Source organism: Sciurus vulgaris (genome assembly GCF_902686455.1).
Source record: "Sciurus vulgaris genome assembly, chromosome: 5".
Taxonomy (NCBI): Eukaryota; Metazoa; Chordata; class Mammalia; order Rodentia; family Sciuridae; genus Sciurus; species Sciurus vulgaris.
The window spans coordinates 114,149,923-114,170,471 of NC_136465.1; the positions used below are offsets into that span (position 1 = coordinate 114,149,923).

Sequence of the window (20,549 nt, forward strand, 5' to 3'; positions counted from 1 at the left end):
TCCAAATAGTTATTAAGTAGAATGGGAGAGGAAATTCCCCTAGCCAGATTCATTTTATTTGCTAATAAAGTTCCAACTCTTTAGCATGGAGTTCAGAGCAGTCCTCACCCCCTATTAGGGACATAACTTATCTTTTAAGTTTCAAATCACTCTGCCCCATCAAATGCTTAGTACTTAGTACTTAGCCCAAAACAAACTATCAGTGCTCCTCATACGTAATGTTTTTTTTTTTCTACCCTCTGTGGTTTGCTTTAGAAAGGCCCATTCTAAGATGTCCTATTTTTCCATCTCTGAATTCCACGTCATGATTATATTTCACCTCTTTTCTCAAGAAACTTTCCCTGACTTCTTCATTTCCAAGTGGAGATTTTCATTTCATCTTTCTAGCATGTTTTATATGTTGATTTTTTTGTGTATACCATGTCTACATATTTGTTTATATTCATATCCTCTTCTCAAAGTCCCAAAGTCAAGCTCTGCTTCTTTGTATGTGGCTAGCATTCAAATATTGTTTGACAAATGAGTGTAGGAGTTTTAGAAATTTGGTTTAGCCCCTTCTGGGACTTCTATGGCTGGGAGGCACCTGTCTTACCTTCACATCACCTTTCTCCTAATTTGCCTCTCTTAGGGAGCTTTATTGTAATCCTCGTCTTGTCTTAAGAGCCATCACTGAGCTAGTTAACGAATACCTTAATGCTGGTAGCACTTGATTATTTAATAGTCTCTGATTAATCTGTAGGCTTTAGCACAGAGTTAGCAGTGACTGCTCCCTGGCTCAAAAATAAAACTGAAATTCTGAGATGTCCTGCTTTACATGAAAATGTTCACTTCCTCTAATTGCTCTCTTTGGGGGCGGGGGGAGCTCCAGAACTTGAGCTTCTAACTACCTCTTCCCTCACCTATACCACACACATGATCACCTCTCTTTTGTTCGCTTAAAAATGAATTTGGTGTTGGTTTTCTCACAGCAGTTCAGATGTGTGTCAATTCCTTTTATATACTCATATTGTGAGATTATTTTGAGACGTCTACTGCCCAGTCATCTCTTGCCTATTTCTCTATATTTTTAGGACTCAAGACAGTTTCTGAGTATTAGAATGAGTTTATATTGGCAAGTTATTTTATTTTGTTGGCAGTAGTTCTCAAATTTTTTGGTCTGAGGACTCCTTTGTATATACCCCCCCTTTTTTATTGAACCAATCTTTTCTACCTTTAAAAATTGAGGACCACAAGGAGCTTTTTTTTTAAGTACTTTTAATTTGTCTTATTAGAAATTATAATTAAGAAATTTTAAAAATATCTACTAATTATTTAAAAGTAGGGACTAAAAAGGCTGAATGTTTTGACATTCAGGTACTAACACAATAAAGGGGTAGGAAGGGAAGAATAGAAGTTCAGTGGATTAGACAAAGGGAAATGAAGGGATGAGAAGGAGAATAGGAATAGGAAAAACAGTAGAATGAATCAGACATAACTTTCCTATGATCATATGTTGAATACATGACCAGTGTAACTTCACATCATGTACAACCACAAGAATGGGAAGTTATACTCCGTGTAGGTATATGTCAAAATACATTCTACTGGGCTGGGGACGTAGCTCAGTGGTAGAGCACTTGCCTATCATGTGTGAGGCACTGGGTTCAATCCTCAGCGCCACATTCTACTGTCATGTATAACTAAAAAGAACAAATAAAAAATTTAAAAATAGGTATTAAATCCATTACATAGTTAACATAAATTATATTTTTTTCCAAAAATTAACTCTTCCAAAACAATTTTAAAAAGAAGTGGGAAAAGTGGTATTGTTTCCATTTCTGCAGTTCTCTTTAATCTGATGTTTAATAGAAAACAGCTAGAATATCATACCTGCTTCTGCATGCATTTAATCTGTTGCTACATATATATGTGTGTATATATACATATTTATATATGTACACACACACACACACACATATATATATAGTTAAAGTATTTAAAGAAAATCCAATTTCATACAGATATGTAGTTGGAAAAGGGAGGATTATCATAATAGCCTTTTCAGATCATTTTGAATGTTCCTTCTCAGTCTATTCCCAAACTCGACAATGGCAATTTTTCAATAGTTGCAGTGTAGAATCTGAAACTACATGGGTAACTTGATACTGTGCTCTATTAAAATCCTTTGCTGTGTTTGGCACCATAAATCTTTAACCTATGAATGATTTGTAGCATCATACATTGATTGCTTGGGAAATTTTGGTAGACTGAGTTATGCATATCTTCCAAATTGATATACAAACTGATAACACAGTATTAAAATCATATTCATTATTATCACTACTTTTTGCAAAAGGAAAGTCTTTAAATACTGTGAAGCTTTCGGGCCTATTGTATCCACTGTATGCTTATGATAAAATGAGAGCAATAGAGGCAGATGTTATCTCAGTATTATCATGAAATGACTTTGACCTCATTGGCCCCCATAAAAGGGTCTCAGGGACCACCAGAAATCCCCAAAGCACATTTTAAGAATCACAGCTGGGGCTGGGGAGATAGCTCAGTCGATAGAGTGCTTGCAAGGCAAGCCCTGGGTTCAATCCCCAGCACCAAAAAAAAGAATCACAGCTATTATTACCAGAACTCTAGACCAAATAGCCAACTCTGGGGATCCCAAGAAATTAGGTCTGACCAAAAACCGAAGAGAAAAAGTAATGGTAAAAAGCAGGAAAGGAATGTTAGTCAATATTGCCATATTGGGTAGGAAAGTGATATCAAGAGTCTCAGCCCTGTCTTCTGGGTGCTAACATGAACTTTAGGTTTAAATAAAGGAAGAATAGGGGTGGGGGAGTAGGATATATGCATAATTTAACAGTCTTGGTCAATCTGGTCTGGCTGATCATTATTTCAGTTCTGGTGGTCTGAGGCAGCTCTGATTCTTAATGCTTGAGGGGGCATTCTCCATTTGCTGCTCAGGGTGTTTGTCTATCAGACCTGTGATCCTGGAAGGGGGGCAATTCAGTTCCCATGAGATAATTGTTCCTGCTTAGGTGGGTAGTCTTCTGTGTAGGGGGGTAGTCTTATCCTGGGTTGATCTGCCTGCAAGGCTCTGTTGTTCCTTGAAGGAATAGGGCAATGACTGGAGACTTCTAGGTATCACTCCAGAGGTCTGGAACAGGGCATTGTAAAAGCTGGCAGTTGAATGTCTCTCTGCAAGTCTTCAAAATATCTTAATTATTCTTATCCTGGTGTCCTCAGTCTTGAAGGGGAAGAAGATAGGTTAGGTTAATTTAGGGCTAATAAACCTTGTTATTTCCAGTTTTTAAATCAACACTCCTTAAGTGATTAAGATGCCTCCAGGCAGAGCTGAGCAGGAATATGAAGACAGACACAAAATGAAGGTAGAGGTGCCAAGCTTTATTCTACTTTTTAGTTATTCCTTGGGCATTTGCAGGCCCAAATAAAGATACTTTTAGCAAAAGCAATTTCTAATTCTCTGTTATACTATATTGGAAAGAAAATGTGAATTAAAAATGAAATATGGCATGGAAATAGAACATTGAAAATCACCCATTTGTCAGATTCTAAATATCCAAGTCATCATAGCCTGTGGGTGCCCTGAAGTTTCCACAGCACATTTTTCTGTGAGATCTGTCTCTTCAAATCCTAAACACCTCAAAGCCATTCTCCCAAGGAATACATAGACCTAAGATGGTATTTTTAATTAGCTGTGATGTGACCATCTGAAAAGGACCAGAAGGATCTGGTAGGTTGGCAGGGAAGATTTTTGGAAACAAGAAGTAAATCTACTCATCTTATAAACCTGACTGAATTCCAGGAATTATAGAGTGATGAGTCCTCAGATACAATTGGTATTCCATTAAATAAAATTGAATTTTATTGTCAAATAAATGAAACCTCATTTCCTTAGGCGGGTACTAATGTATGAGATAGTATCTGCACCCACGTTGGCCTAATATAAAGTATGTGTTCAATCCAGATAATTTACTTGCAGTGTATAATCTAAATACATGTCAGTTAAACTGAATGTTGTATCTCATATACAAAGCAGTCCAAGAAATCAGGCACTATGCCCTTCCAAAATTGAAAACAGAGTGTGCACTAGAAATGTAGAAAATAAAGCCCTGAAGATAGGGTGGCTGTATGGCTGGGTATGTGAGGGGAAATAGTGAAAGATAAAATGTAATGAGTAAATTGGAATCAAAGCTAGAAGGGTCTTGAATTCCACTTATTAGGACATGGAGTGATGGTATTAAAGGTGGTATGGGATTTAACAAACATGCACCAAAATGTCTGAGTTCTATTATTTTCCCTGGTCATATTTCTCTCCATTGAGACCCCCCTCAGGGTGATATATGTTCCTAAGGCACAGTCTGTTAACATCTAGACCTATACCCTGAATGTTCTATGTCACATTGACTTTTTTTTTTTTTTTTTAGCACTGTGGATTTAATCCAGGAAGCACTTTACCAACCCTTTTTATTTTTTATCTTGAGATAGGATCTTGCTAAGTTGCTGAGACTAACCTTGAACTTGCAGTTTCCCTTGTCTCAGCTTCCCAGGCCACTGGGATTACAGAGCTGCCACTAGGACTTCACACTTGCTTTTGAGCATGCCTTTCATTTGCAGATGAAGAAATCCAAAGCTCATTTCCCCAGACAATCTCCTGTCTAACTCAAAAACCAAGCCACTATTTCTCCTGCCCCAAACCACCCAGGGTCAGTTACTGGACACTAGGTATCACCTCTAAAATTATTCAGACTGTCTAGTCCTAAAGTTGCCTGCTCTGCTTCACTCATTCCTGGAGGATCAAACTACAATAAAGGCTCTGGACCATGCTGTCCCCACTCACTCCTGCCTTCTGACCATCCCTGACACTTCCCACATGGTCCTTCATGGTGTGGCATGGCCACCTTTCTTGGGAGTTAAGTAATAAACTCTTCCAAAGGCAGTTCCCTCTGTACCTGTGCTTCTTAAGATATTTACCATCTCCAGCTTTAGAGCAGTATGTCCCAAACTCTGTGTGAAGGACTAATTTCTATTTTTTTCCCATTCTTCATAAACTGATACTATTGTAAAATATAGTAACAATGAATTTCTGGAAAAATTATCACACTCTTAGATGTTATGACAATGTTAATTGCTATAAAAATTTCTAAATGTTTCAGTTTCTTTGCTTGTCTCTTTGCAAACCAGTAACAAGTCTTACACTAGCATTCATCTGTGAATCACACTTTGAATAAAACTGGTTCAGGAGAATGAATCAATGACTCAATGGGGATACCCAAACATCTATGTGAGAAGAGAGGACTAGTAAGGCAGAGGAGGCCCCAATCCCTCTACCAATCCAACAACATAGGGGAGAGCATCAGACGGGCTATGCACATGTGTTCGTGACAGCATATCAGGCTTTACTTATAACAAGACCCAGCCACTGTTCTGGAATCTACTAGTGCACCTCCTCCTCTCTGGTGCCAGGATGCAGCAGAAGAGCAAAATAAGCCAGGGTGATTAGAGATATTCTTACCTCCAGCCTCTTTCCTAGAGGCCTTTGTATAGCATATGCATGCATTTAACAGTGAACTTTGTATAAATGACCTATCAATAATGATTTAGAGCCTACACAGGAAAACACTACATAACATAAATGAAAACAAATAAAGAAACATACGTGAGAGAATGGAGCCATGATAAAAGTAGAATTTTCCAAAGAAAATGTACTGATCTGGGGATGGGGACTTTGTGCATTATAGGAAGATATAGAAACTGAAAGCTTTTTGAGTGTAGAACTAGAAATTGCAACAACACAAAGACAAGGACAGAAATGCTAAAAAAAAAAAGCCCCACAGCTTTTCCAGGGTTATCATCAAAAGTATTATCAAAAAGGTTTCTTTAAGCACTTACAGTGTATGTACTATGTTGGCACAGTCTCGCCCTTAACTTCTACAATGCAGTCTTTTTTTTTTTTTGTACTGTTGATTGAACCCAGGGGTGCTTTACTGCTGAGTTACATCCCCGGCCCTTTTTATTTTGGGGTGTTTTTTTTTTTTTATTTTGAGACATTATCTCTCTAAGTTACTGAGGGTCTCACTAAGTTGCTGAGACAGATCTTGAACTTGAGATTCTCCTGCCTCACCCACCTGAGTCACTGGGATTATACCCAACTAGAGCAGTTAAGGCCTAAATCCCACATAGTTTAAATTGCTGTTGAAGTTCCTTCAAAGTCCTAATTGGACAAACTGAATATCTCAGGGTAGCTAGGAGGATTAATGTCACTCATTTGTCAGGTTTCTTTCTCTTAGGACATTAGTCTTCCAATTGGGCTTGTATTCTCTTGGGGCACTTGAAAACTTTCCAAGCACAATTTTAAGGAACCCAATTTCCAGACCTTTAAAACACAGCTCCCTCAGATCAGCCCGGAGGTTCAAAGTCACACTGGTTCTCCTTTCCCACTTCCCTTTTCAGAGGAACTTTCCTCTCTATTCATCCCAAATTCATGGTTCATTGCCCTGAAGTATAAAAATCTTTGGGATGCCAAGTAAAAGAACAATTGAAAATATTAGTGTCTATGAATTTTTCTTTAGGGACCATAAATTCATGGTAAGGGTGTCTGAATTTGTGTATATCTTGTATTTCTATTAAAAATAGAGCAGTTGGACTGGTGATATAGCTCAGTTGGTAGAGTGCCTGCTTCGCAAGCACAAGGCCCTGGGTTCAATCCCTAGCACTGCAAAAAAAAAAAAAAAAAAAAAAAAAAAAAAAATACAGCAGTTATAATCAAGGCTATCAAGCTGTTATAAATTCAGGAATGGAATGATTGTCACAGGGATACATTTATTTAAAATGAAAAACGAGATCATGCTTTTTCAAATGAAAATAAGTCTAATCTAGCCTATTGCTTTACCATTGAGGACTAGCTTTACCAATTAGATCATGTGGTGGACAGTCTCACAAATTAAATGAGCTAAATCTGTGGCTCTAAAATTTCTATAAAATTTATATTTAAAGCATGTGATGATAGAATCATTTTATTGTAAAATGTTGCAAATTATATAAAGAAATTAAGAGTGTTTTGATTAGTCCAAACTTTACAAGTGGGTTAAACAAGGTGCCTTTAAGTAGAAGAGTAACTCATATAACGGTCCATGTAATTATAAGTAAATTAATAACCCCATTTTGGGATCCTACTCAGAAATCAAGAGTACTTCAGACAAGTAGTTAAAAATCCTTTGGCAAGTTTGGATTTCAGTTTTTTGCTTTCAGCAAATTAAAAGAAGACCTAATATGGTAGCTGATATATCATTATAATGAAATTTGCTGGTAGTTTGCTATATGATTTTTTGCATATAACTTGGAAAGAGTTTAATAATTAAGTGATATTACTATAACAAGATTCTTCCTTTCCAATATAATATTTGCATGAATAAGGTTTCTCAGATTTAAAATCCATTACTAGAAAGGAAGGGGAATTGATGGTGAGCCGTGTGTCATTCTGATAATAAGTATTACAACAAATAGTCAAGCCCCAATTTTAAAAAAAAACAAAACCTGCAAAGCCAGCTTCAGCAATTTAGTGAGACCCTAAGCAATTTAACAAGACCCTGTCTCAAAATAATAATAAATAAAAAGGGCTGGGGATGTAGCCCAGTGGTAAAGCACCCCTGGGTTCAATCCCCAGTTCCAAAGATATAAATAAAAATTTAAAAATAAATAAATTCATCCATCTCATTAAGAGATACATTTTAATACAATTTTCTGTTTAAGCTAATTACTTATAATGTGTAATATATTTGTATAGCTTGAGCAATTATATTTATAAGAATTATAATAACAATGCAAGACATTTTTTAAAAATTATTTTTAATTTTAATGGTCACAGGAATGTTTTTTAATTTAAAGAGGTCATTTCTAATTTTTTGTTGCCTAGGAGTATTCAAGAGTGATCAATAAAATGTATCAAAACATTAAATAGATTTGCATAAAATTCCCTAGGGAATGTGGAATGGCAGGAGAAAAAGTGAAAAAAATTTAAGTGGTGGTTTTATTTGAAAATATTGATGTAGAGAATTATGTAATTTACAATTGTTTAAACTGGGAATTATATAATTTACAACTATTCAAATGTCTGATTTTGTGAAGAGGGAGCCTACAGAGTGGGAGAAAATCTTTGCCACTCATACTTCAGATAGAGCACTAATTTCCAGAATATATAAATAACTCAAAAAACTTTACATCAGGAATACAAATAACCCAATCAACAAATGGACTAAGGATATGAACAGACACTTCACAGAAGAAGATCTACAAGCAATCAACAGATATATGAAAAAATGTTCAACATCTCAGTAATAAGAGAAATGCAAATCAAAACTACCCTAAGATTCCATCTCACCCCAATTAGAATGGTGGTTATCAAGAATACAAGCAACAGTAGGTGTTAGCGAGGATGTGGGGAAAAAGGTACACTCATACATTGCTGGTGGGGTTGCAAATTAGTGCAGCCACTCTAGTAAGCAGCGTGGAGGTTCTTTAGAAAACTGGGAATGGAACCACCATTTGACCCAGCTATTCCACTCCTCAGCCTATACCCAAAGGACTTAAAATCAGCATACTACAGAGATACAGCCACATCAATGTTCATAGCTGCTCGGTTCACAATAGTCAGATTGTGGAACCAACCTAAATGCCCTTCAATTGATGAATGGATAAAGAAACTGTGGCATATATATACAATGGAATATTACTCAGCCATAAAGAATAATAAAGTTATGGCATTTGCAGGCAAATGGATGAAATTGGAGAATATCATGCTAAGTGAGATAAGCCAATCTCAAAAAACCAAAGGGTGAACGATCTCCCTGATAAGCAGATAATGATACATAATGGGGGATGGGAGGGAGGCAAGAATGGAGGAAGGAGGAACTGTATAGAGGGAAAAGAGGGGTGGGGGGGGAGGAAAAAATAACAATGAATCAAACACCATTACCCTATGTAAGTGTGTGATTACACAAATGGTATGCCTCTACTTCATGTACAACCAGAAATAAGTTGTACCCCATTTGTTTATGATAAAAATAAATAAATAAAAATAGACAAATATCTGATTTTAAAAAATGTTATGTTCACTTCAAAGTGAGGTGGGAGAGGGCATACATAATATTCAACTAAACTTAAAGGCACTGAAGACCACTGTAGAGTGGTACTAATGAGGGGAATGGTAAGTGGTATGGGCACTTTTCAAGTTCTTTCTTTTTGTTAAGTGTGGCATAGAAGTTTAACTTGAGTAAACTGAAGGCACACTCATTGTGAACCCATAAGTATGCATAGCGATGTGCTTCCCAGTGGATCAACCACCTAAAACGTGAGAAGAAAAGCGTCTTAGCGATCCCTGAGTGAACAGCAAGTAGAGTTGCTGGATCGTTAGCTGGTCAGATACAGGTGTATCTCAGGAGTATGGGCGAGGGGAAGTACCAGTGGGTGATGAACTAGTGGAAATGCAACAGCCAGCATTACTCTCCGGGAACATTTGCATTGTGATAAGAGAGCTGTCAGGGTGGGGCTTGGAGCGGGGTGCGGGGGTGGGGAATCTCCACTGTCTTTGCTTATCTTGTAAGGGGTCCCAGCCCAACTCATGCCTCTCTTTCTTTCTTCTTCCCCCTTCAGTCACTACTCAGCATCCCAGGCTCACCCTTCCTCTCCCGCCACAACAGCAAAAGCAGCATCTTCAGCTTCCGGGGCCCTGGGCGGTTCCGAGACCCAGGTTCAGAGAACGAGTTTGCAGACGATGAGCACAGCACTGTGGAGGAGAGTGAAGGCCGCAGGGACTCGCTGTTTATCCCAATCCGGGCCCGTGAGCGTCGCAGCAGCTACAGCGGCTACAGCGGCTACAGCCAGGGCAGCCGCTCCTCCCGTATCTTCCCCAGTCTGCGGCGCAGCGTGAAGCGCAACAGCACCGTGGACTGCAATGGCGTGGTGTCGCTCATCGGCGGGCCTGGCTCCCACATCGGTGGGCGGCTCCTGCCAGAGGTGAAAATAGATAAGGCAGCTACCGATGACAGTGTAAGGAAGTACCCAGTAGATGAGGCTAGGCATGGCAGTCTCTCCGCTCCCTTCCCCTCGCCCCTCCTAACCATGGCACTTGTCTCTCAATCCCACCCTTATTAATACCTCGGCCTTTTAAGTTCTCTCCCTCCTGGTTTGTTTCTCTGTGTCTCTTCAGCCCTGCCTCTGTTACCTCCTTTGTTTATTCCTTACGCCAATCCCCTTCCAACACCCTTCCTTGTTTCTAATTCCCTTTACCATCAACTCCTTTTATCTTACCTCTCTCTCTCCATCTTTGCAAATCTGTCTGCCCATCTGTTCCCCTCCCCCTACCTGCATTTACTGACTGCCCGGATGGAATGAGAATGCTACTGTGCCACCACCAATGACCAAGTCTGAGCCGGTTTGGAATCACCGTTGCTTCTCTTCCCCCTACTTCCTCTCTCCTCCTAGGGAAACAGCTTGAAATTTAAAGATCTTATTCTTTCTCTTAAAAAGAAAGTAATATAGTTTTGAATAATTTTCTCTTTCCTGTAGAAGGATGAAATGTGATTTTTCCAAAGAGGAATGTTCTTGTGTGATGCTGGAGCCAGAGGTGTGTACCAGGGAAGCCAGGCAAGGAGAGGTTAAGACCCAGTTGGAAATTGGACCTAGACTCTTAGAAGGAATTGAAATGGAAATAAGTCAAAGGAGGAAAAATTGGGAGGTTGGGGCAAGAACACATAATGTATGGGGGAGGAAGGAGAAGGGAATCAAAAGATGAATTTTAAATGTAGTCAAATGTCAGGCTCTGAAGGAGTTGCATGTACTAGCTTCACAAAATCACTTGTCTGTGGGGTTCCAGTAGTGGTCCCCTCTTTGGGAAGAGCCATCTCTTAACCTTTCTTTAAATTCTAAGCTGTTTATACCTTTTTTTTTTTTTTTTTTTTTTTTTTTTGAGTTTGAAATTATGACCTTGGTGATCCTTATCCTTTCTACCTCTAATTCCTTAACTTTCCTTGGTGCTTCCTTAGCTGATATAAGCTCCTAAAGATAGCATGTCCATTTATATTGTTCTAACACTTCAGTACCCTCTAACAGCATGAAGATAGCCAGCCCTTTAATCAGCATGATGCATGTATGGAGGAAAACTGGACAATCATGGATAAAATCTTTCAGAACAATTTTTCTTTTTAGCATGTTAGAGCAGTTATTGACTGTATAGATAAAAATTCGAAAGACAGTTTGGATATGTTTGAGATTGTCTCATCTCCCCCTACCCTGTTGTTTTAAAAGCAGAGTATTTCCCCCTTAATTTATACCCTTTTTTAAAAAAATTTTTTTAAGTTGTAGATGAACCTTTACTTTATTTATGTGGTGCTGAGGATTGAACCCAGTGCCTCACATGTGCTAGGCAAGCACTCTGCCACTGAGCCATAACCCCAGCCCCCATTTGTACCTTTTTAAAAGCTACAAATTACTTTTACATGCATTATTTAATTTGTTCTAAGCAGAAATTCTGTAAGACTGACAAAATGATTACTATTTTTAAAATGGGAAGTAGGCTCAGAGAATTTGTGTTCCTTTAGCTTATACAGCTCATCAGTGATAGAGCCAGAATCTTAGACTCTTTAAAAACTCCAGTCTACTGTTTCCCAATTAATTTTAATGTATTCTCTGCACAGTCACTGGCCATTGCTCTTCCGGAGATTTGTTTCTTTAATATCAATAACAATGGGAATAATAATAGTAATAGTAGTAGTAGTAGTAGTAGTAGTAGTGACTGCAGAGTTCCAAAGGGGTTGGCAAAAACAAATGTTACAGATGATTATGTTTATATTTAATTTTTATTTGATTTTCACTATTCTTTCTGTAGGTATGTATTTTGGGCTCAACAATTACAGGGATAATTATATTCTCTGAATAAACAAGAGCTGAAATCATTGGAGAGTGAGGGATAGTTCAGCATGACAGCACAGTGGAGACAGTTCAAATGCTTAGTGCTCAATTTGAGTTTAATGTCCTAGCAGTTTTAACAAACATTTAAGCCAAATAATACAGCTTACTCTTTCTTTCCCTGAAGAAAAGAGATGAGAGAAGGTATCCAGAAAGGAGCTTCAGATTTAGTTTAAGGCACATGATCAGGTTTGGGGTTTGTGTTTTTGTTTTTTTGTGACTTCTGTCATACTCTGGGAGAAAAGTGTGAGAATCAGTTCAGCAGATGGTTGTGGAATATAAGGCTTTCTCTACCACTCTACACTGTGGCCTACAGAACTATGCCTTTGGGATTTGGGGGAAGCTTACATACTCTGCACCCCATAAGCACTTAGGAGATTTTCTGCAGTGGCGCCCCAAGTGATGATGGTGACAAAACTGAGAATTTCCAAGACCAGGAGGCCAGACCCCAAAGTGGCCAGGAAGGTGTGATAGGCAAGAGTGTATCATTCCCAAGGGTTTCATAACTAGGAAAAACTCCTTTTTTAGAAGCCATAAAGAACCTATTGTGGCTAGTCATAAATGTAGGAAAATGTCTTTTATGTTAATAGGCCAAAAAAGAGCAAAGCAAGTAAAATAGGATATGTATGGTCTATGTGGTATGAAATAGAATTCATGTAAAGACAAAATATGTGGAGGAAAAAGATGACTAAAAGTTAGCAGTAGTTGCCCTTGAGAGGAAAAATTACTAGTGACCTTTTTCTTCCTTATACTTTTCTTTCCGTTTTCTACAATGGACATAATAATTATAGCTATCACATACTGAGTTCTTACTATAATGTGTTAAGCACTTTGTATATGTTATCTTACTTAAATCTTAGAACCACCCTACTCAGTAAGTGATATCCTCCTCAGAGATTTAGTAACTTTTTATTTGAATCAAGGTTTCCCTAATGGCAAAAAGATCTTTCTGACAGCTTAACTATAAGCTCCTTTGAAAAGTAGGGGAAATAGTCATTTTCTTAGAAGGATACAATATATTAACACTTTTATGTTAACTTAATATTATAAATTTTAATTATAAAATTTGAGTTATTAATTGCTCTGCCAAGGCCAAATGAACAACCAATGCCTCTTTGGGCTAGAATGTAGAGATTCTTACCATCAAACATGTTAAATGGGTCTATAACCAAGGACTAACTTGTCTTCACCAAACCATTAGATGGCTTTGGGTCATACATACTCCTTCATGAAGTGATATAGGAGTCAATGATGGTCCCCAAGCTGGGCTTACACAGTACTCACGTTTAGCGTATGCCACATCTATATTTTTTTTTCTTCAGGTTCAAATTAAGAAATATAAGGGGTTAAAGAGGCACCCAGATCATTAGAGTCTGATCAAAACCTTTCAACCACAAAACACATTAAAAAAAAAACCAAAACCTTTCAGCCAAGTATGATGGCACATGCCTGTAATTTCAGCAACTCAAGAGACTGAGGCAGGTGGATCACAAGTTCAGTGCCAGCCAGCCTCAACTTAACAAGATTATCTCAAAAAATAAAAAGGATTGGGGAAGTAGATCAGTGGTAAAGTGCCTCTGGGTTCAATCCCCACTACCAAAAACAAAAATCAAACAAACAACAACAACAACAACAACAAAAAACCTTTCACGTCTTCTTTAATTATGTGATAGTGATTGAGTAGTGTTAATTTTTCAGAATTCAGAAATTTTTACTTTTGCTTTCTGCTAAAACAGCGAATAAGGGAATCTTTTCCTGTTTCTTAATCTTTGGTTTCAGAAAGCAGGTCTCATAAAGAGAGCAGGTGCTGTCAGAAATCCAGAAACCAAACATAACAGAAATCAAGTTGAAGCAGATGAGCTAGTATTATTTAATGCTCACAGCCCCACCTCCTGTAAGACAGATACTTCTTTTGTCTGCACTTTTGAGAAGGCAAAAGGGGGCTTGGAGGAATAAACTTGTCCAAGATTGCATAGTGAGCAATCTATAAAGCTAGGATTTGAATCCAGACATTCTAACCAGAACTGTAACCATTAACTATTACATAGTACTAACTCTAAAGCCCAATTTTTTCATTCCACATATGTTCCTAGGAAAGTAATATCTCTAAATCCAATTTCTTTTCCATTTAAAAAAAAAGAAGAAGAAGTGGTGAGGGGAACAAAAGAAAATTTGCTATAGGACTGTTGTGAAGGTTAAATACAACATAAAAATGTGAAGCATATTCTTTAGGCCATTCTTGGTATTCAGAAAGCCAATTACCTTTCCTTTCTTTATACTTTTATTACACTTTTTTATTTAGTTTGTCCTGAAAAGTTGAGAGTGGAATTTCTATAGAGTTGCTTGACTTGGGGAGGGTAGGGCTTATTCTAGTATTCTAAAGATCCTTTGTTTATGAAAGAAATTACTGTACAATGATTTAAAAGCAGAACACTACAAAGATTTTTAGAAAGTCTTAGAAGGAATTAATTGCTAGATTTTAACAACATGTCTAAAATGCTATTGATTTTAGTTCGAAGAAAGGTGACCAATAAATTTCTAGTTATATATTTCCATGTGAAAGCAAGTTAGGATTAATAAGTTGAGCTTCCTTGAACAGAATCTGCTGTCTGGACTGCTGCAATATAGAAAACTGGAAGCCAGTAGCAAAATGCCCTGATATACTTTGCATTTGGGTTAAGAGACATAGAATAACTTATACTGGGTTTAATTTAATTTTTTTTTTTTTTTTTTTTAATTTTTGGTACTGGGAATTGAACCCAGAGGCACTCTACCACTGAGCTACATTTCCAGCCCTTTTTCATTTTAATTTTTTTTATTTTGAGATAGTCTCGCAGTTGCCCAGGCTGTCTCAAACTTTCCATCCTGCTGCCTCGGTCTCCCAAGTTGCTGGAGGTACAGATGTGCACCATCATGCCTAGTTACTGGATTTAGCTTTTAAAGAACTTAAAGTTCTCAGTTGCTTTCTCTATTACTGATAGTTTTATTCCAAGGCTTCTTATAGGATGAATTTTAAAAGACACCTACTGGATTTAAGGGTTATTAAATCTTCTCCATCCTTTCCAACAGCTTTCTCCCAGGTGATGAGAATGGGTAGCTGAGCCCATAACAGAGGTACACTCACAAAATCCCCAGCAGAGGTCTAGGCAGAAATTGCACATCTGCTTTACTTGGGAGAGTCTACTCCAGGTTTTCTTCCCTTCTCAGTGGTCTGATAGAAGATACAAAGTAAGCATTAGCAGTAGGAATGTAAAATTGTACAGCCACTTTGGAAAATAGTCTGGCAGGTCCTCAGAAAATTAAACGTAGGGGCTGGGGTTGTAGCTTAATGGTAGAGCACTTGCCTAGCATGTGTGAGGCACTGGGTTCAATCCTTAGCACTACATAAAAAAAAAAAAAAAAAAAAAGAAATAAAACAAAGGTATTGTGTCCATCTACAACTTAAAAAAAAATTTTTTTTAAAGTTAAACATATGGGGCTGGGATTGTAGCTCATTGGTAGAGCACTTGCCTTGCATGTGTGAGGCACTGGGTTTGATCCTCCTACCACAAAATAATAAATAAATAAAGATATTATGTCCATTTACAACTAAAAATATATATGTACATATTTTAAAAAATTAAATATATGACCCATCAGCTCTACACCTAGATGTATACCCAGGAGAATTGAAAATATGTCACACACACAAATTGTAAATGAATACTCAAAATCATTATTCATAATAGTCAAAAAAGTGGAAACAGCTCAAGTGCAATCAACTGATGAACGTATGAACAAAATGGGTTATATCCTGACGGTGGAATATAAGTCAACCATAAAGATGAAGATGTATTTATACATCATGGATGAATAAATACTGTTTAATTTAGTAGAATAAATGCTTTTCTATATAGAACATCTGTTTCTAGTTAGTCCACCTACAGTTTCCCCATGCCAGCAGCCTTCTCTTAAAATCAAGGCACACCTGAAACCTTCCCTTTTTCTCCCACAAAGATTTCCCACTCTTCCTGCCTTTGAATCTCTGCCAGAATGTAACTGGTAGTGACTGATTCCTTGCTATAGCAAGCTCTGAATAAATAACCTTGTTTTTCTGATTTCATTGATCTTTGTTTATCTCAATATACATAATATTACATAATATTTCATAAATATTCACATACTCTGCCATCTATATTTTTTATTAAATGTATTCCACTGTGTGATCAAATTGCCACAGTAACTGAGAAATCCTCAGCCAGAGTTACCAAAGTTGAATTGGTGCCTTGGTTGAAAATGAATTGATGTATACATGTGGTTCTATTTCTGAAGTCTGTTCTGGCCCCTTGAGCTATGTATCTGTTCTTATGCTCATACATGTTTATCTTGATTATTGTAAACTTATAATGAGTCTAAAATTGAGGCATTTTTTAAATATATTTAAAAGATGACTTTTTTTTTTTTTTTTTTTTGGTACTGGGAATTGAACCCAAGTTCTTGTGCTTAGGAGGCAAGCACTCTACCGACTGAGCTATATCCCCAGCCTTCAAAGATGGCAATTTTTAAGAAATTATTTTTCCTATTCTAGATCATTTTTAAGATTGTTTTCCAGGCTGGGCATGTGACTCAGTGGTAGAGTGCTTGCCAGCATGTGTGAGGCACTGGGTTCTATTCTCAGCATCCCATAAAAATGAATAAATAAAATAAAGGTATTTAAATAAGAATATTATTTTTAAAAGATTATTTTCCTATTGTAGAGCTTTGAGTGTTGCTTATACATTTTAGAATTTTATTTTCTATCAAAAAGCTTAGAATTTTGTAGATCTGTTTGTGGAGAGTGGGCATCTTAATTCTGATGTCTTAAAAATCTGTGAATGTGGTGTATTTCTTCATTTATTTAGGTGACCTTAAGATTCTTTCAGCAAAATCATACAACTTTATAGTGGGGGTTTTTCACATCTTTCATTGGCTTTAGTCCTTGTTTTTTTTTTTAATTTATTTTTATTGTAAACAATGAGATATATGTTGTTTCAGTTTGTACATGAAGTAACAGCATACCATTTGCATATTCATACATTTACATAGAGTAATGATGTTTGATTCATTCCGTTATTTTTTTCCTTCCTCCCCACCCCTCCCACCCCTCTTTTCCCCCTATACACTCCCTCCTTCCTCCATTCTTGCCCCTCTCGACCCCCCATTATGTGTCATCATCTGCTTATCAGTGAGATCATTCGTCTTTTGGATTTTTGAGATTGGCTTATCTCACTTAGCATGATATTCTCCAATTTCATCCATTTGCCTGCAAATGCCATAATTTTATTAGTCTTTATAGCTGAGTAATATTCCATTGTATATATACACCACAGTTTCTTTATCCATTCATCAATTGAAGGGCATCTAGGTTGGTTCCACAGTCTGGCTATTGTGAACCGAGCAGCTATGAACATTGATGTGGCTATATCTCTGTAGTATGCTGATTTTAAGTCCTTTGGGTATAGGCCGAGGAGTGGAATAGCTGGATCAAATGGTGGTTCCATTCCCAGTTTTCTAAAGAACCTCCATGCTGCTTACCAGAGTGGCTGCACTAATTTGCAACCCCACCAGCAATGTATGAGTGTACCTTTTTCCCCACATCCTCGCTAACACCTACTGTTGCTTGTATTCTTGATAACCACCATTCTAATTGGGGTGAGATGGAATCTTAGGGTAGTTTTGATTTGCATTTCTCTTATTTCTAAACATGGTGAACATTTTTTCATAATGTTTGTTGATTGCTTGTAGATCTTCGGTGAAGTGTCTGTTCCTATCCTTAGCCCATTTGTTGATTGGGTTATTTGTATTCTTGGTGTAGAGTTTTTTGAGTTCTTTCTATATTCTGGAAATTAGTGCTCTATCTGAAGTATGAGTGGCAAAGATATTCTCCCACTCTGTAGGCTCTCTCTTCGCATTGCTGATACTTTCCTTTGCTGAGAGAAAGCTATTTAGTTTGAATCTATCCCAGTTATTGATTCTTGCTTTTATTTCTTGTGCTATGGGAGTCCTGTTAAGGAAGTCTGATCCTAAGCCAACAAGGTGAAGATTTGAACCTACTTTTTCTTCTATAAGATGCAGGGTCTCTGGTCTGATGTCAAGGTCCTTGATCCATTGTGAGTTGAGTTTTGTGCAGGGTGAGAGGGGTTTAGCTTCATTCTGTTGCATATGGATTTCCAATTCTCCCAGCACCATTTGTTGAAGAGGCTATCTTTTCTCCATTGCATATTTTTGGCACCTTTGTCTAGTATGAGAAAATTGTATTTATTTGGGTTTGGGTCCGTTCTGTACCATTGATCTACTTGTGTATTTTTGTGCCAATACCATGCTGTTTTTGTTACTATTGCTTTGTAGTATAGTTGAAGTTCTGGTATTGCCATACTCCCTGTTTCATTCTTCCTGCTAAGGATTGCTTTAGCTATTCTGGGTTTCTTATTCTTCCAGATGAATTTCATGATGGCTTGCTCTATTTCTGTAAGGTATGTCATTGGGATTTTAATTGGAATTGCATTGAATCTGTATAGCACTTTTGGTAGTATGGCCATTTTGACAACATTAATTCTGCTTATCCAAGAACATGGGAGATCTTTCCATCTTCTAAGGTCTTCCTTAATTTCTTTCTTCAGTGTTTTGTAGTTTTCATTGTAGAGATCTTTTACCTCTTTGATTAGATTGATTCCCAAGTATTTTTTGGGGGGGCTATTGCAAATGGGGTTGTTTTCCTCATTTCCCTTTCAGCTGTTTTGTCGCTTGTGTATAAAAATGCTTTAGTTTATGCGTGTTGATTTTATAGCCTGCTATTTTGCTGAATTCATTGATGAGGTCTAGAAGTTTTCTGGAGGAGGTTTTGGGATCCTCTAAATATAGAATCATGTCATCCGCAAATAGTGACAGCTTAAGTTCCTCTTTTCCTATTCGTATCCCTTTAATTTCTTTAGTCTGCCTAATTGCTCTGGCTAGAGTTTCGAGGACAATGTTGAATAGAAGTGGTGAAAGAGGACATCCCTGTCTTGTTCCCGTTTTTAAAGGGACTGGTTTCAGTTTTTCTCCATTAAGAATGATGTTGGCCATGGGCTTAGCATAAATAGTCTTTACAATGTTCAGGTATGTTCCTGCTATCCCTATTTTTTCTAGTGTTTTGAGCATGAAGGGGTGTTGTATTTTGTCGAACGCTTTTTCTGTGTCAATTGAAATAACCATATGATTCTTATCCTGAAGTCTATTGACATGATGGATTACGTTTATTGATTTACGAATGTTGAACCATCCTTGCATTCCAGGGAAGAACCCCACTTGATCATGGTGCAAGATTTTCTTAATATGTTTTTAGATACGGTTTGCCAATATTTTGTTAAGGATCTTTGCATCTATATTCATCAAGGATATTGGTCTAAGATTTTCTTTCCTTGATGTGTCTTTGTCTGGTTTGGGTATGAGGGTGATATTAGCTTCATAGAATGAGTTCAATAGGGTACCCTCCTTTTCTATTTCCTGGAATACTTTGAGAAGTATTGGAATGAGTTCTTCTTTGAAGGTCTTGTAGAACTCAGCTGAGAATCCATCTGGTCCTGGGCTTTTCTTGGATGGCAGGTTTTTAATGGCTTCTTCTATTTCATTGCTTGATATTGATCTGTTTAAATTGTGTATGTCCTCCTGGTTCAGTTTGGGAGGAGCATATGTCTCTAGAAATTTGTCAATGTCTTTGGTAGTTTGTATTTTGTTGGAATACAGATTTTCAAAGTAGCTTCTCATTATGTTCTGTATCTCAGTGGTGTCTGTCGTGATATTTCCTTTTTCATCACGAATTTTCGTAATTTGAGTTTTCTCTCTCCTTTTCCTTGTTAGTGTGGCTAAGGGTTTGTCTATTTTGTTTACTTTCTCAAAGAACCAACTTTCTGTTTTGTCAATTTTTTGAATTTCATTGATTTCAGCTCTGATTTTAATTATTTCCTGTCTTCTACTACTTTTGCTGTTATTCTGTTCTTTTTCTAGGGCTTTGAGCTGTAATGTTAGGTCATTTAATTGTTGACTTTTCATTCTTTTCTGGAATGCGCTCCATGCAACGAATTTTCCTCTTAGTACCGCTTTCATAGTGAACCAGAGATTTTGATATGTTGTATCGTCATTCTCATTGACCTCTGAGAATTTTTTTATCTCCTCCCTGATGTTTTCTGTTATTCATGTTTCATTCAATAGCATATTATTTAGTCTCCAGGTGTTGGAGTAATTTCTGTTTTGTATTTTGTCATTGATTTCTACTCTCAGTCCATTATGATCTGATAGAACACAAGGCAGTATCTCTATTTTTTTGCATTTCCTAAGGGCTGCTTTGTGGCATAACATATGGTCTATTTTTGAGAAGGTTCCATGTGCTGCTGAGAAGAAAGTGAAACCACTCGTTGATGGATGGAATATTCTATATATGTCTATTAAGTATAGGTTATTGATTGTGTTATTGAGTTCTATGGTTTCTTTGGTAGGATTTTGTTTGGAAGATCTATCTAGCGGTGACAGCGGTGCGTTAAAGTCACCCAGAATTATTGTGTTGTGGTCTATGTGAT

At 37.2% G+C, this 20,549-nt stretch overlaps 1 protein-coding gene across 5 annotated transcripts in view; it reads left to right on the forward strand.

The window, feature by feature from the left end:
- The window catches only part of SCN8A (sodium voltage-gated channel alpha subunit 8), a 181,802-nt gene that overhangs the window by 102,033 nt on the left and 59,220 nt on the right, over positions 1-20,549 (forward strand). For 4 of the 5 annotated variants that reach the window (XM_079139767.1, XM_079139766.1, XM_079139768.1 and 1 more), the window contains one exon: positions 9,664-10,059. In XM_079139767.1, coding sequence (XP_078995893.1) covers positions 9,664-10,059 — 396 coding nt within the window. The remainder of the gene's footprint in view (positions 1-9,663; positions 10,060-20,549) is intronic. The other variant, XM_079139769.1, reaches the window with a different exon arrangement.